Source organism: Eucyclogobius newberryi, unplaced genomic scaffold (assembly GCF_026437365.1).
Source record: "Eucyclogobius newberryi isolate DKJ021-1_F unplaced genomic scaffold, fEucNew1.0.hap1 SCAF_19, whole genome shotgun sequence".
NCBI lineage: Eukaryota > Metazoa > Chordata > Actinopteri > Gobiiformes > Gobiidae > Eucyclogobius > Eucyclogobius newberryi.
This window is the reverse complement of record NW_027315823.1, coordinates 3,193,490-3,221,008: the sequence shown is the minus strand read 5'-3', so window position 1 is coordinate 3,221,008 and position 27,519 is coordinate 3,193,490. Positions and strand designations below refer to the sequence as shown.

The following is a 27,519-nucleotide window of genomic DNA, read 5'->3' as shown; positions in this document are numbered from 1 at the left end:
AAGTTTACACTCAAAATAATGATTTAGTTGTGGATCAATGAATCTGGTTTAGAAATTGTACTCGTACTACTGCAGTACTTCAAATACTTGAAGTAGGATTCGTCCTGGTTCAGTCCACTCAGCGTTACAGGGCAGTGCCTCATCCTTTACGTGCCTAAATGTGGATTTATTTTACATGAAGTGGTAAAAACGAAATAGATGTATATTTTTGCAGAAAAGTGCTGTTTTTTTCTTTTTAGTTTTGTCTATGTTTTATCTGAATGTTAAAATGTGTAATATTAATGTGATTAACATAATGTGACAATTCTAATAAACTGGAATCTATGGAAATCATGACCGTTTGTGTTTCATATGGTTTAGACTTGGTTTAGTCCTTGTTTAGACCTAGTTTAGACTTGGTTTAGTCCTGGTTTAGTCCTGGTTTAGTCCTTGTTTAGACCTGGTTTAGGCAAGGCAAGGCAAGGCAAGTTTATTTGTAGAGCACATTTCATACACAAGGCAATTCAAAGTGCTTCACAGCAGGAAAAATGCATTCAAATCACAAAGAAATTACAGAAACAGAAATACAATAAAATTAACTAAATTAAAAATTATCAATCCAACTGATTTTCTAAACTAATAAAATCACAAACAAAAGAGAAGAGTGCAAAGAAAAAATCCTTTCAGTCATATGCACAGCTAAACAAAACTGTTTTTAGCTTAGATTTGAACATTGTCAGAGTTGAAGCCTGTCTCACATCTTCAGGAAGACTGTTCCAGATTTTAGCTGCATAAAACTGAAACGCAGATTCCCCATGTTTAGTCCTGACTCTGGCACCAGCAGGAGGCCAGTCCCTGAGGTCCTCAGAGTCTGAGATGGTTCATATGGCACTAACATATCCAAGATGTACTTTGGTGCTAGGCCATGGAGAGACTTGTACACAAGCAGAGCTGCTTTAAAGTCTATTCTCTGAGCCACAGGGAGCCAGTGCAGAGACCTGAGAACAGGACTAATGTGATCATACTTCCTGGTTCTAGTCAGGACCCGAGCAGCAGCGTTCTGGATGTACTGCAGCTGTTTTAAGATAAGATAAGATAAGATATTCCTTTATTGTCCCACATGGGGAAATTTCACTGGTGCAACGCAGGTAGATACAGAGGTAGAAACAGAAGAAAAGATCACTTATAGGAAGTCTGAAAAACACTTTCAGTAGAAGATCTCCTATAAATAAATAAAAACTCCCATAGACAAATAAATACATTGCATGTGATCCCGACGGTAATTGCACATGAATATGTGTCACGACAGCACATAGATTGCACATGAATTTCACAGTAATTGCACATACGACAGAATTGCACATCAGTATTAGGTTAGGTCAGTATTGCGACGGGATAACGTGACGATCTCCGGGTAAGACGACTGTTCTCCGCAGTTTCATGAGTTCCTCCTTTGTGTAAACGCGGTACGGCGCCGCCCGGGGGGCGGGGCCGGAGCCGGGGGGCGGGGCCGGAGCCGGGGGGCGGGGCCGGAGCCGGGGGACTCAGAGCCAAGACACATCGCCACGACACGACGAAAACACTCAATCCAGCCGAATAAAGTCAAAACAAGTTAATTTAAAGCGATTCCAGTGCGTGTCCCGATCGTTCGTGAAGTTCCTCTTTCATATAAACTTGTATATAAACGTGTACCGACGACACGCCGTACTTTAGCGCGGCCGGAGGGCGCGGGGGGGGCTGGTGGGCTCGCTCGGAGCTAGCTCACGTCACAACACAACGAACGCAACGAAAAACGCTCAAATCCAGCCGAAAAAAGTCAAAAACAGTTGAATTAAAAAACTATTCCAGCGCGTATCCCTATCGTACAGTAAAATAGAAAAAATATACTAACAATATTTACAAAATATAGGAGATAAAGCACAATAAGTGTGAGAAAGAAGAGAGAGCGTTTACACCGGGCTGCCAGCTGTACCAGTGCCTTATTTACAACTCGTTTGGAGAGACCAGTGAGCAGGCCGTTACAGTCTAATCTACTGGAGACAAACGCGTGGATAAGTCTCTCCAAATCTGGTTTTGACACTATATTTTTGATTTTGGCAATGTTTTTTAGATGGTAAAAAGCTGCTGATGTTATTGATTTGACGTGGCTATTAAAGTTCAAGTCTGAGTCCATTATTACCCCCAGATTTCTAATTTGGTTTGTAGGTTTTAGAGCGAGACTCTGGAGGTGACGCTAACACTTTCTCTTTGTTTCTGTGGGCCAAAAACGATTATTTCAGTCTTGTCTGAGTTCAGCTGGAGAAAGTTGTTTTGCATCCACACACTGATCTGTTGGATGCAGTGACAGAGTGAATCTACTGGTCCATAGTCACCTGCCGATAGTGAAACATAGATCTGAGTGTCGTCTGCATAATTGTGATAGGACACATTTTCACTGCGTATCAACTGACCCAACGGCAGCATGTAGAGGTTGAACAGAAGGGGACCCAGGACTGACCCTTGGGGCACTCCACAGGTCAGGGTCATGTGGTCTGAGACACAGCTACCAATTTCAACAAAGTACTTCCTGTCTTCCAGATACGACCTTAACCAGTTTAGGGCAGTGCCAGTGATGCCCACCCAGTCCTCTTGTCTCTGTGAGACAGGAGTGTCCAAAATGTATTCACCGAGGGCCGTGTGGAGCAGAGGGCCACGTGTGGAGCTGAGGGCCACGTGTGGAGCTGAGGGCCACGTGTGGAGCTGAGGGCCACGTGTGGAGCTGAGGGCCACGTGTGGAGCAGAGGGCCACGTGTGGAGCTGAGGGCCACGTGTGGAGCTGAGGGCCACGTGTGGAGCTGAGGGCCACGTGTGGAGCAGAGGGCCACGTGTGGAGCTGAGGGCCACATGTGGAGCTGAGGGCCACGTGTGGAGCTGAGGGCCACGTGTGGAGCTGAGGGCCACGTGTGGAGCAGAGGGCCACGTGTGGAGCTGAGGGCCACGTGTGGAGCTGAGGGCCACGTGTGGAGCAGAGGGCCACGTGTGGAGCAGAGGGCCACGTGTGGAGCTGAGGGCCACGTGTGGAGCTGAGGGCCACGTTTGGAGCTGAGGGCCACGTGTGGAACAGAGGGCCACGTGTGGAGCTGAGGGCCACGTGTGGAGCTGAGGGCCACGTGTGGAGCAGAGGGCCACGTGTGGAGCTGAGGGCCACGTGTGGAGCAGAGGGCCACGTGTGGAGGGCCACATGTGGAGCAGAGGGCCACGTGTGGAGCTGAGGGCCACGTGTGGAGCAGAGGGCCACGTGTGGAGCTGAGGGCCACGTGTGGAGCTGAGGGCCACGTGTGGAGCAGAGGGCCACGTGTGGAGCTGAGGGCCACGTGTGGAGCTGAGGGCCACGTGTGGAGCTGAGGGCCACGTGTGGAGCTGAGGGCCACGTGTGGAGCAGAGGGCCACGTGTGGAGCTGAGGGCCACGTGTGGAGCAGAGGGCCACGTGTGGAGCAGAGGGCCACGTGTGGAGCTGAGGGCCACGTGTGGAGCAGAGGGCCACGTGTGGAGCTGAGGGCCACGTGTGGAGCAGAGGGCCACGTGTGGAGCTGAGGGCCACGTGTGGAGCAGAGGGCCACATGCAGAGGGCCACATGTGGAGCAGAGGGCCACGTGTGGAGCTGAGGGCCACGTGTGGAGCTGAGGGCCACGTTTGGAGCTGAGGGCCACGTGTGGAACAGAGGGCCACGTGTGGAGCTGAGGGCCACGTGTGGAGCTGAGGGCCACGTGTGGAGCAGAGGGCCACGTGTGGAGCTGAGGGCCACGTGTGGAGCAGAGGGCCACGTGTGGAGGGCCACATGTGGAGCAGAGGGCCACGTGTGGAGCTGAGGGCCACGTGTGGAGCAGAGGGCCACGTGTGGAGCTGAGGGCCACGTGTGGAGCTGAGGGCCACGTGTGGAGCAGAGGGCCACGTGTGGAGCTGAGGGCCACGTGTGGAGCAGAGGGCTACGTGTGGAGCTGAGGGCCACGTGTGGAGCAGAGGGCCACGTGTGGAGCTGAGGGCCACGTGTGGAGCAGAGGGCCACGTGTGGAGCAGAGGGCCACGTGTGGAGCTGAGGGCCACGTGTGGAGCAGAGGGCCACGTGTGGAGCTGAGGGCCACGTGTGGAGCAGAGGGCCACGTGTGGAGCTGAGGGCCACGTGTGGAGCAGAGGGCCACGTGTGGAGCTGAGGGCCACGTGTGGAGCAGAGGGCCACGCGTGGAGCTGAGGGCCACGCGTGGAGCTGAGGGCCACGCGTGGAGCTGAGGGCCACGCGTGGAGCAGAGGGCCACGCGTGGAGCTGAGGGCCACGCGTGGAGCTGAGGGCCACGCGTGGAGCTGAGGGCCACGCGTGGAGCTGAGGGCCACGCGTGGAGCAGAGGGCCACGCGTGGAGCTGAGGGCCACGCGTGGAGCTGAGGGCCACGCGTGGAGCTGAGGGCCACGCGTGGAGCTGAGGGCCACGCGTGGAGCTGAGGGCCACGCGTGGAGCTGAGGGCCACGCGTGGAGCTGAGGGCCACAAACAACCTGAAAATGTAGAATTTGTCGAATGACAAAGTGAATCATTTGAAACTTTGACATTGTTTCGATGCCTCCACCTTTAATAAGACTTGACACATTAATATTAACATCAAAATGATTGAATCTTTACAATTTTACAGAAAAAAATAATACTTTTTTTTGTTTAGACCAACAAAAAGTATTATTTTTTACAAAAATGGGTCTGAGGGCCATAGTTTGGACATGTCTTCTGTACGAGGACAAAACTGTGTCGTGAACATGAATCTGTATTTTCTTATTCTACATCATAAAACATTCACTTTTAACACTGGTTTAGTTTCTGATCCAAGAGTCACAGGTTCTTGGGGAAACTGGGGTCAGAATGAAATCTGATTTATAATGTTTGATTCATGTAATTATAAGGACAAAATATGATCCAAATCTGGTACTTTCAAGGGACCGACACAAAAAGGACCCAAACTAAATCATATCTGAAGAAACAGAGCAAAAAACCACAAATGTTCAAATGATTTCATCTTGTCACATAAAGCTCATGTCACAGAAGAGAAACTATGACTTAAGAGACAGTTACTGCAATAAAACATCAGTCAAAGTCAGAAAAGTACAGTATTCAAAAAAATACTCATGTAAAAGTAACTGGGTAAATGTACTTGAGTAAATGGTTGTAAGCTGGAGGTCGCAATTTGACTTGGATACTATTTTAAACTTTTGACCACATTAAACTTATTATTATTATTTTTTTTTTAAGTCAAATCAGATAAAAACACAATGAACTATGGAAATTAATATTTTTAACTAGTTTTTAAATGTTTTATGTTGGGGTCCTGCGCCAGTTGCATGGTTGTGTTGGAGGTCCCTCCCTGGACCCCTGGACGGGCCCCTGGACCCCTGGACGGGCCCTTGGACATGCCCCAGGGGTCCAGGTGTATCTCAGAGTGGTCCCTCTCATCTTCTCGTCCTATCTCTGCACTCTCTACGTCAGGGGGAATTTACAGGACGAAGGAAACCAACGTTTTGATGCACTCCTCCTGCGTCTCCTCACAGTCTGGTCTCCTCATGGTCTCCCCCATGGTCTGGTCTCCCCCACAGTCTGGTCTCCTCATGGTCTCTCCCATGGTCTGGTCTCCCCCACGGTCTGGTCTCCTCATGGTCTCTCCCATGGTCTGGTCTCCCCCACAGTCTGGTCTCCTCATGGTCTCCCCCATGGTCTGGTCTCCCCCACGGTCTGGTCTCCTCATGGTCTCTCCCATGGTCTGGTCTCCCCCACGGTCTGGTCTCCTCATGGTCTCCCCCATGGTCTGGTCTCCCCCACGGTCTGGTCTCCTCATGGTCTCTCCCATGGTCTGGTCTCCCCCACGGTCTGGTCTCCTCATGGTCTCCCCCATGGTCTGGTCTCCCCCACGGTCTGATCTCCCCCACGGTCTGGTCTCCCCCACGGTCTGATCTCCCCCACGGTCTGGTCTCCCCCACGGTCTGGTCTCCCCCACGGTCTGATCTCCTCATGGTCTCCCCCATGGTCTCACCCACGGTCTCCCCCATGGTCTCCCCCATGGTCTCCCCCATGGTCTCCCCCATGGTCTGGTCTCCTCATGGTCTGATCTCCTCATGGTCTCTCCCATGGTCTGGTCTCCCCCACAGTCTGGTCTCCTCATGGTCTCCCCCACGGTCTAATCTCCCCCACGGTCTGGTCTCCTCATGGTCTCTCCCATGGTCTGGTCTCCCCCACGGTCTGGTCTCCTCATGGTCTCCCCCATGGTCTGGTCTCCCCCACGGTCTGGTCTCCTCATGGTCTCCCCCATGGTCTGGTCTCCCCCACAGTCTGGTCGCCTCATGGTCTCCCCCATGGTCTGGTCTCCCCCACAGTCTGGTCTCCTCATGGTCTCCCCCATGGTCTCACCCACGGTCTCCCCCATGGTCTGGTCTCCCCCACGGTCTGGTCTCCTCATGGTCTGATCTCCTCATGGTCTCTCCCATGGTCTGGTCTCCCCCACGGTCTGGTCTCCCCCACGGTCTGATCTCCTCATGGTCTCCCCCATGGTCCGGTCTTCCCCATGGTCTCCCCCATGGTCCGGTCTCCCCCATGGTCTCACCCACGGTCTCCCCCATGGTCTCCCCCATGGTCTGGTCTCCCCCACAGTCTGGTCTCCTCATGGTCTCCCCCATGGTCTGGTCTCCCCCACGGTCTGGTCTCCTCATGGTCTCCCCCATGGTCTGGTCTCCCCCACAGTCTGGTCTCCTCATGGTCTCCCCCATGGTCTGGTCTCCCCCACAGTCTGGTCTCCTCATGGTCTCCCCCATGGTCTGGTCTCCCCCACAGTCTGGTCTCCTCATGGTCTCCCCCACGGTCTGGTCTCCCCCACAGTCTGGTCTCCTCATGGTCTCCCCCACGGTCTGGTCTCCCCCACAGTCTGGTCTCCTCATGGTCTCCCCCATGGTCCGGTCTCACCCACGGTCTCCCCCATGGTCTCCCCCATGGTCTGGTCTCCCCCACAGTCTGGTCTCCTCATGGTCTCCCCCATGGTCTCACCCACGGTCTCCCCCATGGTCTGGTCTCCCCCACGGTCTGGTCTCCTCATGGTCTCCCCCACGGTCTGGTCTCCCCCACAGTCTGATCTCCTCATGGTCTCTCCCATGGTCTGGTCTCCCCCACGGTCTGGTCTCCCCCACGGTCTGATCTCCTCATGGTCTCCCCCATGGTCCGGTCTCCCCCATGGTCTCACCCACGGTCTCCCCCATGGTCTCCCCCATGGTCTGGTCTCCCCCACAGTCTGGTCTCCTCATGGTCTCCCCCATGGTCTGGTCTCCCCCACGGTCTGGTCTCCTCATGGTCTCCCCCATGGTCTGGTCTCCCCCACAGTCTGGTCTCCTCATGGTCTCCCCCATGGTCTGGTCTCCCCCACAGTCTGGTCTCCTCATGGTCTCCCCCATGGTCTGGTCTCCCCCACAGTCTGGTCTCCTCATGGTCTCCCCCATGGTCTGGTCTCCCCCACAGTCTGGTCTCCTCATTGTCTCCCCCATGGTCTGGTCTCCCCCACAGTCTGGTCTCCTCATGGTCTCCCCCATGGTCTGGTCTCCCCCACAGTCTGGTCTCCTCATGGTCTCCCCCATGGTCTGGTCTCCCCCACAGTCTGGTCTCCTCATGGTCTCCCCCACAGTCTGGTCTCCTCATGGTCTCCCCCATGGTCTGGTCTCCCCCACAGTCTGGTCTCCTCATGGTCTCCCCCATGGTCTGGTCTCCCCCACAGTCTGGTCTCCTCATGGTCTCCCCCACAGTCTGGTCTTCTCATGGTCTCCCCCATGGTCTGGTCTCCCCCACAGTCTGGTCTCCTCATGGTCTCCCCCATGGTCTGGTCTCCCCCACAGTCTGGTCTCCTCATTGTCTCCCCCATGGTCTGGTCTCCCCCACAGTCTGGTCTCCTCATGGTCTCCCCCATGGTCTGGTCTCCCCCACAGTCTGGTCTCCTCATGGTCTCCCCCATGGTCTGGTCTCCCCCACAGTCTGGTCTCCTCATGGTCTCCCCCACAGTCTGGTCTCCTCATGGTCTCCCCCATGGTCTGGTCTCCCCCACAGTCTGGTCTCCTCATGGTCTCCCCCACGGTCTAATCTCCCCCACGGTCTGGTCTCCTCATGGTCTCTCCCATGGTCTGGTCTCCCCCACGGTCTGGTCTCCTCATGGTCTCCCCCATGGTCTGGTCTCCCCCACGGTCTGGTCTCCTCATGGTCTCCCCCATGGTCTGGTCTCCCCCACAGTCTGGTCGCCTCATGGTCTCCCCCATGGTCTGGTCTCCCCCACAGTCTGGTCTCCTCATGGTCTCCCCCATGGTCTCACCCACGGTCTCCCCCATGGTCTGGTCTCCCCCACGGTCTGGTCTCCTCATGGTCTGATCTCCTCATGGTCTCTCCCATGGTCTGGTCTCCCCCACGGTCTGGTCTCCCCCACGGTCTGATCTCCTCATGGTCTCCCCCATGGTCCGGTCTTCCCCATGGTCTCCCCCATGGTCCGGTCTCCCCCATGGTCTCACCCACGGTCTCCCCCATGGTCTCCCCCATGGTCTGGTCTCCCCCACAGTCTGGTCTCCTCATGGTCTCCCCCATGGTCTGGTCTCCCCCACGGTCTGGTCTCCTCATGGTCTCCCCCATGGTCTGGTCTCCCCCACAGTCTGGTCTCCTCATGGTCTCCCCCATGGTCTGGTCTCCCCCACAGTCTGGTCTCCTCATGGTCTCCCCCATGGTCTGGTCTCCCCCACAGTCTGGTCTCCTCATGGTCTCCCCCATGGTCTGGTCTCCCCCACAGTCTGGTCTCCTCATGGTCTCCCCCATGGTCTGGTCTCCCCCACAGTCTGGTCTCCTCATGGTCTCCCCCATGGTCTGGTCTCCCCCACAGTCTGGTCTCCTCATGGTCTCCCCCACAGTCTGGTCTCCTCATGGTCTCCCCCATGGTCTGGTCTCCCCCACAGTCTGGTCTCCTCATGGTCTCCCCCATGGTCTGGTCTCCCCCACAGTCTGGTCTCCTCATGGTCTCCCCCATGGTCTGGTCTCCCCCACAGTCTGGTCTCCTCATGGTCTCCCCCATGGTCTGGTCTCCCCCACAGTCTGGTCTCCTCATGGTCTCCCCCATGGTCTGGTCTCCCCCACAGTCTGGTCTCCTCATTGTCTCCCCCATGGTCTGGTCTCCCCCACAGTCTGGTCTCCTCATGGTCTCCCCCATGGTCTGGTCTCCCCCACAGTCTGGTCTCCTCATGGTCTCCCCCATGGTCTGGTCTCCCCCACAGTCTGGTCTCCTCATGGTCTCCCCCACAGTCTGGTCTCCTCATGGTCTCCCCCATGGTCTGGTCTCCCCCACAGTCTGGTCTCCTCATTGTCTCCCCCATGGTCTGGTCTCCCCCACAGTCTGGTCTCCTCATGGTCTCCCCCATGGTCTGGTCTCCCCCACAGTCTGGTCTCCTCATGGTCTCCCCCATGGTCTGGTCTCCCCCACAGTCTGGTCTCCTCATGGTCTCCCCCATGGTCTGGTCTCCCCCACAGTCTGGTCTCCTCATGGTCTCCCCCATGGTCTGGTCTCCCCCACAGTCTGGTCTCCTCATGGTCTCCCCCATGGTCTGGTCTCCCCCACAGTCTGGTCTCCTCATGGTCTCCCCCATGGTCTGGTCTCACCAATGGTCTCCCCTCCCCGCCCCTCGCTCTCACCACGCCCCCCCCCCCCCCCCCCCCCCGCTCCCGCCCCGCCTCCTCCGCCTCCGCCTCTTCCGCGCCAAAAAAAAAAAACACCTCCACCCAGAAGTCGCTGTCCTCCACGCGCGCTGACGTCATGACGCACGCCACACACGGCACTTTACGGTAAATGGCTCTGCGGCGGCGGCGGAGCGCGCTCGGACTACTTCGCTGCGCCTTTTCGGGACTCACTTCATGTTTCTGACTCGTTGGACGTGACGCAGAGGTAGGTCCGGCCGCGGGGCCCGTCGTGGGCGCGGAAAGACGTGGATTCGGTCGCGTTTGGAGCGTGAACGTGGCCGTAATGACCGGTTGTTACGCGGTTACAGTGAAGTGAAGTCTGGCTCAGCGCTTTGTTGTACTGCTCACTCATTTCCTCATTGGACACTTTATGTATTTGTCTCATCTCAAATACTGCAATACAAATATTTACCATTTACCAATATCAAATATCAGACCATTGCTGTCATATCAGCCTTCAACACTTTGTTCTTTTCAAACTTGACCAGTATTACATAGTTAGTACTCTGTAACACCAAATGTCACATGCAATTATAGAAGATACAATATTACTGACACAATTATTGATGAATAGTAAGTAATTAAGTACATTTTACCTTTCACAGACTGAAAAAACACAGAAGAAAACAATAAAAACACCAAAAACTTACAGTGAGCAACGATATACAGTCAAATAAGTCCCTAAAGCAACTATAATTTATGAATAACTTTGTGTACTTTAATATCCAGAAGTACTACATTTCATTACAAAACATTACTTCTCAAATACAAGTCAAATAATTACCTAAGTTAAAGTACTGAAGTATTTACTGTATAAATAAAAAAGTATGTGTGAATGGTAGTAACTTTGCTGCTTCAAAAATAAGTTGCGTCTATAATAATAATAATAGTAATAATAATAATAGTAATAATAGTAATAATAATAGTAATAGTAATGATAATAGTAATAGTAATGATAATAGTAATAGTAATGATAATAATAATAATAGTAATGATAATAGTAATAGTAATGATAATAGTAATAGTAATGATAATAATAATAATAGTAATGATAATAGTAATAGTAATGATAATAGTAATAGTAATGATAATAATAATAGTAATAGTAATGATAATAGTAATAGTAATGATAATAGTAATAGTAATGATAATAATAATAATAGTAATGATAATAGTAATAGTAATGATAATAGTAATAGTAATGATAATAGTAATAGTAATAGTAATGATAATAGTAATAGTAATGATAATAGTAATAGTAATGATAATAGTAATAGTAATGATAATAATAATAGTAATGATAATAGTAATAGTAATGATAATAGTAATAGTAATGATAATAATAATAATAGTAATGATAATAGTAATAGTAATGATAATAGTAATAGTAATGATAATAATAATAATAATAGTAATGATAATAGTAATAGTAATGATAATAGTAATAGTAATGATAATAATAATAATAGTAATGATAATAGTAATAGTAATGATAATAGTAATAGTAATGATAATACTAATAATAGTAATGATAATAGTATATCTATAGTAATAGTAATGATAATAATAATAGTAATGATAATAGTAATAGTAATGATAATAGTAATAGTAATGATAATAATAATAATAATAGTAATGATAATAGTAATAGTAATGATAATAGTAATAGTAATGATAATAGTAATAGTAATGATAATAGTAGTAAGGATATATTTGGTCTTCTGCTGTTCACTGTAAAACACACGTTTTGATTGATATGTTTTGTTGCCATGTCCTGTGTTGTCCTGTGTGATCTTGACTAACTGTAGCGCTTTGAGATGTATTTTTCAAATATATTATAGTATATAGTGAGTAAATGATGAGTCATGGATCTAATGAGTTTCTTAGAACTGCAGAGATTGTTAACAACCTCAAAATCATTGCTCCTACAAACTGTACAGGGCAAACCCTCCGTCTCATCATCCTGTCTCTGAAGAGCATCATGACCACAAAAGACTTGGAAAAAACACTTTCTTTAGGTACAGAGTATTTCAGAGTGGTGCCTCCGTCACCCTGATCCTCGGGCACAAACCCTCGCTTTTTGGACGGCTATCGAAGCCCCAAGGAGCTTAACCCAAACGCATGTGCGTTTGAGTAAACCGCATGTTATTGGAGAGACAAGGGGCGTAGCACCATGTGCTCATGAGCCTTAACCCAAACGCATGTGCGTAGAACCGAGTTTGTGAATAAAAGACCTAAATTAAAACCAAATTAGCCATTTATTTTAAGTAGGAGTGCAGATAACTCCGGTGTCCAATAAAAGTTTTATACTGTTGGTGTTTTAGTTTGTCAATCATAAGTCTAACAGACACAGACATAATAAAGTCTGTGCAGAGTGTATTTGAAAGTCCACGTTGTTCACGTTCTCTTTCCTGTTTGGTGTGTTCTGAACCTTGGAGCTTGATCCAGTCTCGTGCACACAAGCAAATCGAGTTGTGGCGCAGAACTGTGCAGTGCATTCACAGGATGTGGAACTGCCTTCATTCACTTCAGCGGCTGCGTACGTAATGCGCAGTGCGCGGTGCAAGCGCAGCTGCTTCATGTGGAATCAGCATGTTACTTTCTGCAGTCCTTGGTCAGACCAATGAATCTGTCCTGACCGGAGTAAACCTCATGTTATTGGAGAGACAAGGGACGTTTGACCATGTGCTCAAGAGCTGAACATAAGTAAAGGCTGTGGAAGTTTAGATGATGATGTTCCATAGAGACCTCTGCTGGAGGGTACCTGTCACTCACAGCGGTCTGACGTACCTGTCACTCACAGCGGTCTGACGTACCTGTCACTCACAGCGGTCTGACGTACCTGTCGCTCACAGCGGTCTGACGTACCTGTCACTCACAGCGGTCTGACGTACCTGTCACTCACAGCGGTCTGACGTACCTGTCACTCACAGCGGTCTGACGTACCTGTCACTCACAGCGGTCTGACGTACCTGTCGCTCACAGCGGTCTGACGTACCTGTCGCTCACAGCGGTCTGACGTACCTGTCGCTCACAGCGGTCTGACGTACCTGTCACTCACAGCGGTCTGACGTACCTGTCGCTCACAGCGGTCTGACGTACCTGTCGCTCACAGCGGTCTGACGTACCTGTCGCTTACAGCGGTCTGACGTACCTGTCACTCACAGCGGTCTGACGTACCTGTCACTCACAGCGGTCTGACGTACCTGTCACTCACAGCGGTCTGACGTACCTGTCGCTCACAGCGGTCTGACGTACCTGTCACTCACAGCGGTCTGACGTACCTGTCACTCACAGCGGTCTGACGTACCTGTCACTCACAGCGGTCTGACGTACCTGTCACTCACAGCGGTCTGACGTACCTGTCGCTCACAGCGGTCTGACGTACCTGTCGCTCACAGCGGTCTGACGTACCTGTCGCTCACAGCGGTCTGACGTACCTGTCACTCACAGCGGTCTGACGTACCTGTCGCTCACAGCGGTCTGACGTACCTGTCACTCACAGCGGTCTGACGTACCTGTCACTCACAGCGGTCTGACGTACCTGTCGCTCACAGCGGTCTGACGTACCTGTCGCTCACAGCGGTCTGACGTACCTGTCACTCACAGCGGTCTGACGTACCTGTCACTCACAGCGGTCTGACGTACCTGTCACTCACAGCGGTCTGACGTACCTGTCACTCACAGCGGTCTGACGTACCTGTCCCTCACAGCGGTCTGACGTACCTGTCACTCACAGCGGTCTGACGTACCTGTCACTCACAGCGGTCTGACGTACCTGTCCCTCACAGCGGTCTGACGTACCTGTCACTCACAGCGGTCTGACGTACCTGTCACTCACAGCGGTCTGACGTACCTGTCACTCACAGCGGTCTGACGTACCTGTCGCTCACAGCGGTCTGACGTACCTGTCGCTCACAGCGGTCTGACGTACCTGTCCCTCACAGCGGTCTGACGTACCTGTCACTCACAGCGGTCTGACGTACCTGTCACTCACAGCGGTCTGACGTACCTGTCGCTCACAGCGGTCTGACGTACCTGTCGCTCACAGCGGTCTGACGTACCTGTCGCTCACAGCGGTCTGACGTACCTGTCACTCACAGCGGTCTGACGTACCTGTCACTCACAGCGGTCTGACGTACCTGTCACTCACAGCGGTCTGACGTACCTGTCGCTCACAGCGGTCTGACGTACCTGTCACTCACAGCGGTCTGACGTACCTGTCACTCACAGCGGTCTGACGTACCTGTCACTCACAGCGGTCTGACGTACCTGTCGCTCACAGCGGTCTGACGTACCTGTCGCTCACAGCGGTCTGACGTACCTGTCGCTCACAGCGGTCTGACGTACCTGTCGCTCACAGCGGTCTGACGTACCTGTCACTCACAGCGGTCTGACGTACCTGTCGCTCACAGCGGTCTGACGTACCTGTCGCTTACAGCGGTCTGACGTACCTGTCACTCACAGCGGTCTGACGTACCTGTCGCTCACAGCGGTCTGACGTACCTGTCGCTCACAGCGGTCTGACGTACCTGTCGCTCACAGCGGTCTGACGTACCTGTCACTCACAGCGGTCTGACGTACCTGTCGCTCACAGCGGTCTGACGTACCTGTCACTCACAGCGGTCTGACGTACCTGTCACTCACAGCGGTCTGACGTACCTGTCGCTCACAGCGGTCTGACGTACCTGTCGCTCACAGCGGTCTGACGTACCTGTCACTCACAGCGGTCTGACGTACCTGTCACTCACAGCGGTCTGACGTACCTGTCACTCACAGCGGTCTGACGTACCTGTCACTCACAGCGGTCTGACGTACCTGTCACTCACAGCGGTCTGACGTACCTGTCACTCACAGCGGTCTGACGTACCTGTCACTCACAGCGGTCTGACGTACCTGTCACTCACAGCGGTCTGACGTACCTGTCGCTCACAGCGGTCTGACGTACCTGTCGCTCACAGCGGTCTGACGTACCTGTCGCTCACAGCGGTCTGACGTACCTGTCGCTCACAGCGGTCTGACGTACCTGTCGCTCACAGCGGTCTGACGTACCTGTCGCTCACAGCGGTCTGACGTACCTGTCACTCACAGCGGTCTGACGTACCTGTCCCTCACAGCGGTCTGACGTACCTGTCACTCACAGCGGTCTGACGTACCTGTCACTCACAGCGGTCTGACGTACCTGTCCCTCACAGCGGTCTGACGTACCTGTCACTCACAGCGGTCTGACGTACCTGTCGCTCACAGCGGTCTGACGTACCTGTCACTCACAGCGGTCTGACGTACCTGTCACTCACAGCGGTCTGACGTACCTGTCGCTCACAGCGGTCTGACGTACCTGTCGCTCACAGCGGTCTGACGTACCTGTCACTCACAGCGGTCTGACGTACCTGTCCCTCACAGCGGTCTGACGTACCTGTCACTCACAGCGGTCTGACGTACCTGTCACTCACAGCGGTCTGACGTACCTGTCGCTCACAGCGGTCTGACGTACCTGTCGCTCACAGCGGTCTGACGTACCTGTCGCTCACAGCGGTCTGACGTACCTGTCACTCACAGCGGTCTGACGTACCTGTCACTCACAGCGGTCTGACGTACCTGTCACTCACAGCGGTCTGACGTACCTGTCGCTCACAGCGGTCTGACGTACCTGTCGCTCACAGCGGTCTGACGTACCTGTCGCTCACAGCGGTCTGACGTACCTGTCGCTCACAGCGGTCTGACGTACCTGTCGCTCACAGCGGTCTGACGTACCTGTCGCTCACAGCGGTCTGACGTACCTGTCACTCACAGCGGTCTGACGTACCTGTCCCTCACAGCGGTCTGACGTACCTGTCACTCACAGCGGTCTGACGTACCTGTCGCTCACAGCGGTCTGACGTACCTGTCACTCACAGCGGTCTGACGTACCTGTCACTCACAGCGGTCTGACGTACCTGTCGCTCACAGCGGTCTGACGTACCTGTCGCTCACAGCGGTCTGACGTACCTGTCACTCACAGCGGTCTGACGTACCTGTCCCTCACAGCGGTCTGACGTACCTGTCACTCACAGCGGTCTGACGTACCTGTCACTCACAGCGGTCTGACGTACCTGTCGCTCACAGCGGTCTGACGTACCTGTCGCTCACAGCGGTCTGACGTACCTGTCGCTCACAGCGGTCTGACGTACCTGTCACTCACAGCGGTCTGACGTACCTGTCGCTCACAGCGGTCTGACACTGTATGGTCCTTACACATGTTACATTTACACCAAATCATTGAGGAAGTTGTTATTTACTGTTTTCACACGTTGTGCTTTGACAGAGCATGTTTCAGATAAACCGGGGCTCTGCAGTAGAACTGCTGCTGCTGCAAAAAAAAGAAATATATATATATATATATATATATATATATTATATATATATATATATATATATATATATATATATATATATATTATATATATATATATATAAATATATATATATATATATATATATATATATATATATATATATATATATATATATATATATATATATATATATATATATATATATATATATATATATATATATATATATATATATATATATATATATATATATATTAGAGCTGGGTTGAAATAATCGATTTTCAATCGATTCGCATATTAATGACCGATTATCGATTCGTACGTCCAAGATCGTTTTTTTTTTTTTTTTTTAAATAAAAATTATTTTCTACATTTCCCTCAGTGAACTTCAATCTACCTTCAAGGAAGATAATTCAGGACTCCTGGATTATCTTTCTTGAAGGTAGATTGACCCTTAACCTTTTTATCAGTCTTCCATCAGTAACTACCAATACTTGTAAGATTTGCTGTTTAATATTGATATAATACTAGTTTTAATATGTTGCTTCTCTACACAGTCATGAAGTGAAGGAAACGGTTCAAATACATGTTTCATTTTTAATAACATTAACCCCCGGATCGAATCGAAATCGGATCGAAATCGGAGCGAATCGGATGGAATCTGAGAAATCGGAAAAAAACTATCGGAATCTATATATCTATATCTATATCTATATATATATATCTATATCTATATCTATATATATATATATATATATATATCTATATATTTATATCTATATATATATATATATATATATATATATATATATATATATATAGATATAGATATAGATAGATAGATAGATAGATTAATTATTTAACCTTCTTACATTGCTATTTGTGCTTCATATATGTACCCAGAGTATTTTTTTGATTGATTCCCGCAGTGTTTAGCTATATTACAGACTATCTCCTTTCCTCCAATCTCCAAACTGACGGGCGGTGGGGCAAGACCGCGTCATAAGGGCAAGCACTCGTCACCATGCTGCAGCAGCATCTTCTGCACAGATCAGCTTCTGATCAGGTCCACAGCTCCTTCTCACCTTGACCCAGAGCAGCACAGCACAAACAGCAGATCAAAAGTACTATTCCACCTCGTTTGAAGCCTACAGGCCACAAAAATAATTATTTTTTAAATGAAAAAAATATCAATACTGTGACGGGTATGCGTATCAATACGGAGTCCGTGACGATATATCGCCGTATCGATATTTTGAACACAACCCTAATGCCCAGGAAGATGCCCCGGGGAAGACCCCTGCAGGAGCCTGGATCCTGCAGGATCCAGGCTTCTGACTTAAAGGGGTCCTAAAGCACTAACCCGAGCATGAGAACAGAGCATGAGGGGAGCTGGGACAGGCCGACCCTGAGGTGACCCTGAGGTGACCCTGAGGTGACCCTGAGGTGACCCTGAGGTGACTGAGGCTGAACGCCCCTGATCCTGAACAGCAGAGTGAGAAAACAAGTGCTGTGGGACTAGTTTAGAGTCTAAGATGTTCTACAAAGCCCAAGCTTTTTGTTACTTAGTATTTTTTGACAATCTGCCTCATACTCGTGTTGTTAGATGTGATTCTGACACGCAACACGTTTCTTTAACATTTCACATGGATCACAAGTTAAAGGCAACATGACGAGTGAGGCCATCTGCCAGCTCTGTCCACCGTGTGAGGCTCAATGAGAGTATAAATGTGCAGACTTGGAGCTGCAGCCTGACGCCCCGCACTGAGACGCCCCGCACCCTTCTTTGATGGAGCAAAAGGAGGCAGCAGCGGGCACGGGCTCCACTGGGTACTTTTGTACTTTTCAGTTTTGTATTAAAAAAAAAAAGAATGTATACGTTTTCTTCCACTTTGTGTTGCTCTTTCCTCCAAAAGGCCGAGACAATTGATCTAAATTAGTGGTTGTTTATCTCATTGTTGTTCGATCGAAATTAATATTGTCTAACATAATGCTATATTCTTCTTCTTCTTCATATTCTTAGTATGAAATAATTTTGTAATCATAAGTCAATATGGAGCGGTTAATAAAGCGTGGCAGCCTTGAGCGGTTTTGTGGGATAAAGTTGAATTAGTGGTGTTCAGACTGAAACTCGCTGGATTATACATGGTTCATGCTGCTTCTGTCGACAGAGGAGACTCTGTTTTCACAGATCTGACCAACAAACCCAAAGTAGGAGTGTTAAAGTGCCCTCTTTCTAGTATCTGTATATTTAGATGTCTAGACTTAAAGGTCCTTTACAATAAACTGACTGATTTGAGTTTTTAGATATGTTAGAATCTAAACCTTATAAAACATATTTTTTCCCCAATTTAATTAATTTACTACAATACAAACCTTATTTGTTGTCTTGCTTTTTTTATTTAAACGTTTTGTTCTGCTGAGATTGCCACAGAAAGTCTCCAGTATAATGTAAGACTTAAGCAATAGCTTCAGAGTTGGACAATAGTTAATGCTTTCGATTTTAATTTGAGGATGTCGTCATTTCAGATGGGCTCAGCCTGAACGAGGGAAATAATAAATAAATTATATTTATATAAATATTCTGCTTTATTCCGCTTTATTCTGCTTTATTCTGCCTTAATTTACTGTCTTTACTGTTTGCTCCATAAACAATATTCATCTTATTTCTTAAAGGTAATGTATGTACCCTGCGCACTTACTGGTTTAAAAAGGAACTACAACCACAACTGAGCCTTTTGCTTATTCATAGTGACAGTGACGTAAGAGGAAACCCCACCCAGACACGGGGAGAACATGCAAACTCATCATTATAATGACGTGTGCTTTCAATAAGGGCATGAAAAAACCACATGGCAACACTCGACACACTTTTACTACTGTTTACTTTACCAAAAAGACGAGTGGCTGGCAGATGACCGCGCCGCAGTGTCCTTCCCCGCTCTCATCCCCATTTCTCTCTATACTATCCCGTCTAATGAAGCCAATGGGTCAAACAGTCCTCAGGGAAAGTAGGCCCACTGCAAATGGTCCAAGTAGCTCTTCTATTTGTCTCATATGCACGTTTCCAGGGCTCTGGGACGAGCAGCTCGATCACAGCCGACCCGTCCCAACCTGGACACGGACTATGTGAGCCACTCCCCTCAGGCAGGAGGCCACTCCCCTCAGGCAGGAGGCCACTCCCCTCAGGCAGGAGGCCACTCCCCTCAGGCAGGAGGCCACTCCCCTCAGGCAGGAGGCTACGGTCCATTCGGACCAGAACCTCCCGTCACAAGAACAGTTTCTTCCCCTCTGCCGTTGAACTCATGAACACTTCTTAAGCACTTTCACTCACGGCACTGTCACTTGTACAGATTATGCCGTTCAGTATTCATTGTTCAATGTTTTGTTGTTTGTGTTGCATGAATCACCAGGACAAGTTTCTATGTCTCTGAATTTAGTTTATTGACAAATGGCAATAAACCCTTTTCTGATTCTGATTCTGATTTATTTTGTCATCACTTTTGCTGCAATAATGAAACAAAAAATGTATAAAGTAAAAAATGTGGACTGAATAAGTCTGGTCTTTTATTGTAAAAGGTACAAACCAGTGTAAAATAATGTATTGGGGTGACAGTGGCTCAGTGGTTAGAGCTTGTTCACTAATTCAAAACTGTTCATGAAACAGCTTTGAGATTTCAGTCGGATTTAATTTATTTTTTCTGAGCTTTTGCATGTTTAGACTGAATTTTAATTTGACATTTAATTCACTAAAATTAGACGTGATCAAAGCAACCTTGCACTAAAGTACTGTATTTGTTTGTTTTTATGTGTGTCTTTTATAGAGTAAAGATGGCTTCAGATGACCCTTACCTCCACCCTCCCTCCCAGGTAAGCTTCTGTTTATTTAAAAGGAGATGTATTCACTTTTAAAAGCCTTTAAACATATTATATTAGCCGTGAAGGACAAATAAATCTACTTAAGCTCTTCAGTGTAGCCATGAAAATGATTGGCAGCCATGACCATCTTTGCAAGCAATTTTAGAGGAAACAACACTCGGGCTCGCAAGGAAAATCTCAAATGACCCAAAGCACTTGTTCAGTCCCTAAAATCCCACAGGGACTTTAGTGTTTTTAATTAAACATGTAAATTAAATTAATCATCGAATAATAATCAAAGCTTTTTTGTAATCGAATGACTCTATTTTCACGAGTAATTGTTGCAGCCCGAGCTGGAAGCCCTTCAGCTGTACAGCACAGTCTGAGACCGACTCGCTCATTATCTTTTACAATCTCGTGAAAAACTTTGAAACCTTTTGTAATCCAGACCCGGAATCTCAGGTCAGTTCTAATTGGTAATCCAACCAGTTTAATATTTTTGTTTGGTTAGATTTGCTCTTTCCATGTTGTAAGCACAGATCAGTATTGATTTGATTTGATGATCAGACAGAACCCCCAGCACAACATTAATCTCAATATGTTTCCATTGAGCTTCATATTCTGGGTCACACCAGCACAGCAAGGCTCTGATCTGAGCTGAAAGTAATTTTTAGGTAAACCCCAACCTCTTTTTTTTTCTTTTGATGGTTGTATAGTTTTGAATTGGACTCAGGATTTCTTGCCTTGCCATATGTTGAGATTGTTTTATAGGAATAGGAGTCACTCTGGATAAGAAAATGTATGAAATTTCATGTTCCTGATCCATTCTGCTCTAATAACTTCATACATTCAACCAACTGATCCAAATATAAATATAAGGAACACATTCTAGTAAAGTATTGCATGTTTCTTGCCAAACAATTGGTCTGAACATGCTGCAGCAGCATCTTCTGCACAGCTTCTGATCAGGTCCACAGCTCCTTCTCACCTCGGCCCAGAGGAGCAGCACAAACAGCAGATCAAAAGTACTGTACCACCTCGTTTGAAGCCTACGGGCCAGAAAAATCTACAAAAAATAAATAATAATAATTTAAAAATAAATAAATAAATAAATATCGATACTGTGACTCCGTATCGATACAGTCTTTATATAGATAAATAAACTGAACTCATCCCACTGAAACTGTTCAGAGGGAGAAATGTATGACACCAAAAAGCTCAATCAGATTGCATCGCTGCCACGCCTCTTGCATTGCGGCCACGCCTCTCACATCGCGGCCACGCCTCTCGCATCGCGGCCACGCCTCTCGCATCGCGCTCATTCATAAAGTTACGCCAGCGTTGTTCTACTCACATGGTCAAAGGTCAAAGTGTCCTGTGATAATACATCCACCTGATGCAGAGCTCTCCTCTCATCTCCACCTGCTCTGTCCTCTGTTACAGCGAGTGGTCACTCGCTCTCATGCACACACGCATACACGAGCATACTGCCCCGTATCACCACTCTGCAGCGACCCGCTGCTCTCTGGGACAGGGCCGCTCTCACACGAGGCCACGCAAATCCCCCTGATCCTGCAGCATTTGACCCGCGGGAAATATATGCTAGTTCACCCTTGTCTGTCACTCACTGAATCACATACAATTTTATGTGTTTAGTTTTATTTTGTGTGCAGTGAAGATTTTCTGTGTGCAGAGTTCTTTGGAGCCGTGCGCAATTGCACATGTGTGAGGCTTAGATTAGTGGGACCACCATTGTCTCCTCTGTTGAGGGGAAACACTGCACAAGTAAAGATTTTTATGACCTGACCCATTGCGCAAACATAGCAATTGCAATTCTTGACTCCGCTCCTCAGGTTGGGAACCACTGTTGTAGATAACTCTTTGTACTGTAGTTTGTGTAATAATGTCCCTTTGTGTTGCAGATGTTCGATATGATCACAACAGACCCAAACTGGCACTACCAACATTTCCCAGGCCTGACCCAGAACATGACTATGCGCTCAGGTCAGGATTCTCCCACACATCTTCAATCTTTCCTCTTCTTCCAACAGAAGTCAGATTAAAGAGGTCAGGACAAAAGCAGGACCAAACCAAGACTAAACCAGGCTTATAGCAGGAAGAGACTAAGGCTAAACCAGGCCTATAGCGGGACGAAACTAGGACTAAACCAGGCTTATAGCGGGACAAAACTAGGACAAAACCAGCCTATAGTGGGACGAAACTAGGACTAAACCAGGCTTATAGCGGGACAAAACTAGGACAAAACCAGCCTATAGTGGGACGAAACTAGGACTAAACCAAGCCTATAGCAGGACAAAACTAGGACTAAACCAGGCCTATAGCGGGACAAAACTAGTACTAAACCAGGCTTATAGCAGGACAAAACTAGGACTAAACCAGGCCTATAGCAGGACAAAACTAGGACTGCACTGTCTATGGCCTGCTCAGAATGTGGGTGGTGGAGAATGGCCTCATACTACTTTGCCAGTGTAGCAATGTCTGCTGATCCATACTCAAAATGGATGAGTGAGCTCAATGCCTCAGTGTGAAATGCAGACCACTCCTTTAATTCATCCTCTGAAAAACAAGCATCCAAGTGATCACAGAGTTTACGAATAAACCTAATAATCCCACGGGTATTTCTGCTTCCACCTGATGAGGCCCTCATCACCTCTTTGGCACGGTCACTCCACTGAACATCCTTCTCATCCCTTTAAAGCCGTGTCCTTCCATTTACTGTCAAGTTGCATCTTTGAAAAGACCAACAGTTTTACCAGCTCGCCTAAAACATCTCCCAGAGCAGTGAGAGTGACCTTGAACTTTGAATCAGTCAGCGTCTTGTAGCAGTCATTTGCCACTGGATCTCTGTTATCACTGGATTCTTGTAGTATTCTTCCAGCACAGTGTTTTCCTCAGCATAGCTTGGTGACATGATAGCATCACTAAATATATCCTCTTCAAGAATCTTTGCTAGTTCTTTCAGTTTTCCCCTTTTTACAGTGAATCTAGAGAAAGTGGAATATACAGAGTTTCCACATTACGCATCAAAGGCACATCTTTCCAGGCATCATCAATGTTGATGGATAGGTGAAGTATTTGCAGCTTTAATAAAGCTTTGTGCTTTCCCAGCATTATTGAGGTGCCATCGGAGGTCAGCGTCACCATTCTCTGCATGTCCATTTCCTGCTTGGAGTTAAACTTATTTTACATATTTTAGTTAGTGCCTCCACAATAGCCTGAGCTGTGCAGGCTGTTACACATACAGTTTTATTGTCCTCTGTGATGTCTTTGCTCTGATCTACCATCAGGTTGGGCCAAAATGCATGTTTAACATTGTTAAACAGTCTCATTCTGTAGTATCCGATTGATTAAATTCACAAATTCAAATGCATCATTTTGGCTTTGCCAGTTTCTGGTATTCTTACATATTTTGCCATGTACTCCAGCAGCTATATCTATATAACTATAATTATGTAGATAAATAATCCCAAGAAATGTATTTAGAATAAAAATTATGTTTAAATTCAACTTCAGCGTGGCCAACTCCGACTTTTGGATTGTACAAATGTGATTTGATAATGGGAAAATACAATTTTATTTTTATTTTTATTCTGTCCTCCCCTTTTAAAAATGCCAAGGAAAATCTGTGAAACAACAATTTAAAAAACTCTTGCCTAAGGAGCTTTTTTTCACAATCTGGTTGTCAAATGACAATCTTTGTTTGCTGATTATCACGATTATACAAAATGTAGATTGTAATATTGTTTATTGTACCATCCCTTTTGTCAGCTCCAATCACAACATCAGAAACGAGAAACAAGTTCAAACTCTCATGCGTTATTAATTCAATTCAATTCAATTTATTTTTGTAAGGCCCAAAATCACAACAACAGTCGCCTCTGAGGGCCACAGTGAGAAATGAATCAACAATGTCTGTGGTGGCGATGGAGTCAGACAATGTCTGTGGTGGCGAGGGACGATGTCCCAGAGTCCTCTGTCCTTCTCGGCCAGGAAAAACTACAAAAAACCTCCTTGGGAAAAAGAAGAGTTCCAGAGTGAAGGAGAGATCCGATTTTTTTTTAATTTATTAGGTTGCAGTTATTTTATTACTTAGTTTACGGATTTTTAAATGAAATATATTGAACAGGCGGGCGAAATATAAATATAATTTCAATTTCAAAAGACTTTTTCTTCCGGGTTTCCCGCAGGTGAGTGTAACAGTAGATTTAGCGTGTTTTGCATCGGTAGAACTGACGCTTCTAAGTGTGCAGTCTTAGTCACGGCAAAAAGCGCTGGAGAAAATGTGATAAACGGGTTTAAAATGTGTATTTGCGATATAAAGGCGCGCAGCAGAACGGGAAACGGACGCATGCGTCTTCTCATGCTCTCCCGGGGCCGTGCACAGGGCCGGGGCAGGATTTTGCCGTACAATTGCTTCACGCGCTCTTATCTTTTGACTTAATACCGCTTTTTATACTTCATTTAAAGCTATTTTGCGTTGACGGCGGTACTTTATAGAAGAAAAAAAATTATGATAATTTATTTTATTTATATTTTAGAAATCAATAATCCAAGTGCGGCGGATCCGTAAACCAAGTAATAAAATAACTGCTTTTTCTCACATAAAAGTAAACTTAAAAACGTTTACCTCATCTTTCAGAAAGTTTGATCTCATAAAGCTGGTCACTTGCTAGAGGAATGGTCATCTATAATCAGTTGACGTGAATGCATGAAAGTTTCACTGTTCGGTCACTGTAAATATTGTACAATGTGTATAATGTGTATGAGGCTTGATTTGGTTCTGAATGACCAATGAGCTCTTCCCACTGAAATAGAAAAAAACCCTGATTGGACCATGTCAGAGTTTGGTGGTCCCAGACTGAATCATCTACAGAAGAGTTCAGACATGGGGAGCGAGAGATTTGATCGATTTTCAACGATATGGAAAGCCCAGTATGATTGTTCCACTTCCATTCTGTGCTCTCTGGATTCAGATTGACTGTTGATATTTAACCAAATTTAACCAAAGACGGTCAGGTAAAGTCTGTCGGAATAAGAATGGTTAATGTTTGGTGAAGTTTTGCAGCCGACCACAGAACCTGAGAGCGGAGAACAGGATGCACTTCACACGCATAGCCCTAAGTCCTTGTTTAGGGCCAAATGTGCACATGATTCACATTTACTTCAGTCCTCGTATATTCCAATCATTCATGCTTAAACCAGATACATACATACACCGTGCTTTGTTTCTATGGAATAAATACTAGATGTGCCAGGTAAATGCCATACTGGGGAAGATTCCAGAAAAGTTACATAGTTCACCTTGAAATGTGTGTGGACCTGTTAAAGTCCTGGCTTAAGTCTGTTGGTCTTGCTACCTTGGTTAGTCCTCTTAATTTGCACATAATTTATTTATACTTTTTGTCCTGCCGTGGAACCCGTTATCCTCTATATTTAGGAAAGAGGATTTGAGAGCCATAAATTGATAAAGAAAAGTTGGTTGTGGTTTCTGAGGCAGAAACTGCAGGTCCAGTTCTGAAACCAGAAAATTGTTGAAATGAAAGTGGAGTTACATGACTGGCTGCCTCTTGCCTCTCACTTCCCCTGTAACTACTTTCACTACTGACACTACTTTCACTACTATAGTAGAAAAAGCTTCAGTTGTAGTCATCTGGACTCAGTTTGCAAAAATAGACGTTTCGACTCTCATCCAAGAGTCATTGTCAATAACAGAATTTAGGTCGAGAACTCCGATATTAATACTGTTCTGTGGTAAGACCCGCCCATTGGGAGGAGCCTTCCTGAAGTAGAAAGAGTTGTTTGTTTCAACAGAAACTCCCCCCTTGTATCTACCGAGCTAGCCTATTCAGAATCTTAATGGGCTATTAGAAACCTCTTTGTCTTTGTGAGACCCTGGCTCAACCACCCTGAGTACCTGATTAGCATCTAAATGTCCTCTACCTTTCCAGGGGTTCAGTAACCCATTATAAATAACAGGAAGATTAAACCTTAGCCCTCCATTTCTGTTTAAAGAAAGTCTTTCTTTTTTAACAAAAATAGCTTCCTTAACTCCTCTTTCAAACCATCTTTTCTCCCTGCTTAAAACCTTCACATCACCGTCTTCAAACGAGTGATTAGAGGCTTCAAGGTGGAGATGCACGGCACTCTGTGGTCCTGAACTAGTATTTCTTCTGTGCTGATAAAGCCTCTTGTGTAGAGGCTGTTTCGTCTCACCTATGTAACGTTCTTTACAACTTTCTTCACTGCATTGGATCGAATAAACTACATTGCTCTGTTTTTGAGTCGGCAACTTGTCCTTTGGGTGAACCAGTTTTTGTCTTAAAGTGTTTCCTGGTTTAAAATAAACAGGGACTTCGTGTTGTCTAAAAAATATCTGCAGTTTTTCCGAGAGGCCAGACACATAAGGGATAGAGACACCCTTCCTTCTCTGTTCAGTTTCCCTTTTCTCCTGCTTCTTGGTTCTCTTCACTCTGTTGAGAGCCCAAGCGAGGTAACCACAGGCTGAGAGGGCATTACGGACATGTTTTTCCTCTTTCTTCTTGCCCTCTGAGCTGGTGGGCACACCTTGAGCTCTGTGTTGTAAGGTTCTGATCACCCCCAGCTTGTGCTGTAGTGGGTGGTTGGAAGCAAAGAGCAGATACTGGTCCGTGTGTGTAGGTTTCCTATATACTTCTATTTGGAGTTTCCCGTCCTCTCCTCTGATCGTGGAACAATCAAGAAAGGCCAAGCGATTCTCCTTAGCGTCTTCTCTTGTAAACCTGATATGTGGGTCCACAGCATTGATGTGATCAGAGAAGGTTTCCAGCTCTTGTTTCTTGATTGTTACAAAAGTATCATCGACATAGCGGAGCCATAGTTTTGGGGCTATGCCTGAGAATGAGGACAGTGCCTTCTTCTCAAAGTGCTCCATGTACAGGTTGGCCACTATGGGAGAGACGGGCGAGCCCATGGCACAGCCATGAATCTGTCTGTAAAATTGTCCCCGGAATTGAAAGTAAGTGGTGTTCAGACAGATGTCCAACAGTTTACATATGTGTTCAGGTGTCAGTTTGGTCCTTTCCTGTAGGGTGGTGTCTTCCTGCAGTCTGATCCTCACTGCTGCTACTGCATCAGAGGTCGGGATGCAGGTGAACAGGGACACCACATCATATGAAACCATGAGGTCATCTGGGTCCAGTTGGAGATGTTTCACTTTATCCACAAAGTTGTGCGTGTTTTCCACATGATGTTCCGAATTCCCCACAAGCGGAGCCAATATAGTTGTTAAATGCTTGGCCACATTGTAAGTGATGGAATCTGTGCTGCACACTATGGGTCTGAGTGGAACCTCCTTTTTGTGTATTTTTGGAAGGCCATAAATGCAAGGCATGGCTTCACCAGGATACAGTCTGTAATACAGAGGCCGGTCTATCGCTTCCTCTTTTTCCAGCCTTTGTAAACAGTCTATCACTTTCTTCTTGTAGCCACTGGTCGGATCTCTTTTCAAGCGCTCGTATGTGGTCGTGTCCTCGAGGAGGGTGTGGACTTTGGCTTCGTAATCAGCTGCGTTGAGAATCACAGTGCAACGTCCC

General features: G+C 47.6%; 2 protein-coding genes across 2 annotated transcripts in view; both read left to right on the top strand.

Annotated features, from left to right (window-relative positions):
- The window catches only part of LOC140365180 (diacylglycerol kinase theta), a 53,122-nt gene extending 52,792 nt beyond the window's left edge, over positions 1-330 (top strand). The window contains exon 23 of the mRNA XM_072451447.1: positions 1-330. This exon is cut by the window's left edge and continues 1,839 nt beyond it. The gene's annotated coding sequence lies outside the window, so the exon portion shown is untranslated.
- A 9,452-nt stretch (positions 331-9,782) lies between these two features.
- nfkb1 (nuclear factor of kappa light polypeptide gene enhancer in B-cells 1) overlaps positions 9,783-27,519 on the top strand; it is a 50,297-nt gene continuing 32,560 nt past the window's right edge. The window contains exons 1-3 of the mRNA XM_072451456.1: positions 9,783-9,839; positions 19,894-19,939; positions 21,850-21,931. Of these exons, the coding sequence (XP_072307557.1) occupies positions 9,811-9,839; positions 19,894-19,939; positions 21,850-21,931 (157 nt within the window). The 5' untranslated portion in view covers positions 9,783-9,810. The remainder of the gene's footprint in view (positions 9,840-19,893; positions 19,940-21,849; positions 21,932-27,519) is intronic.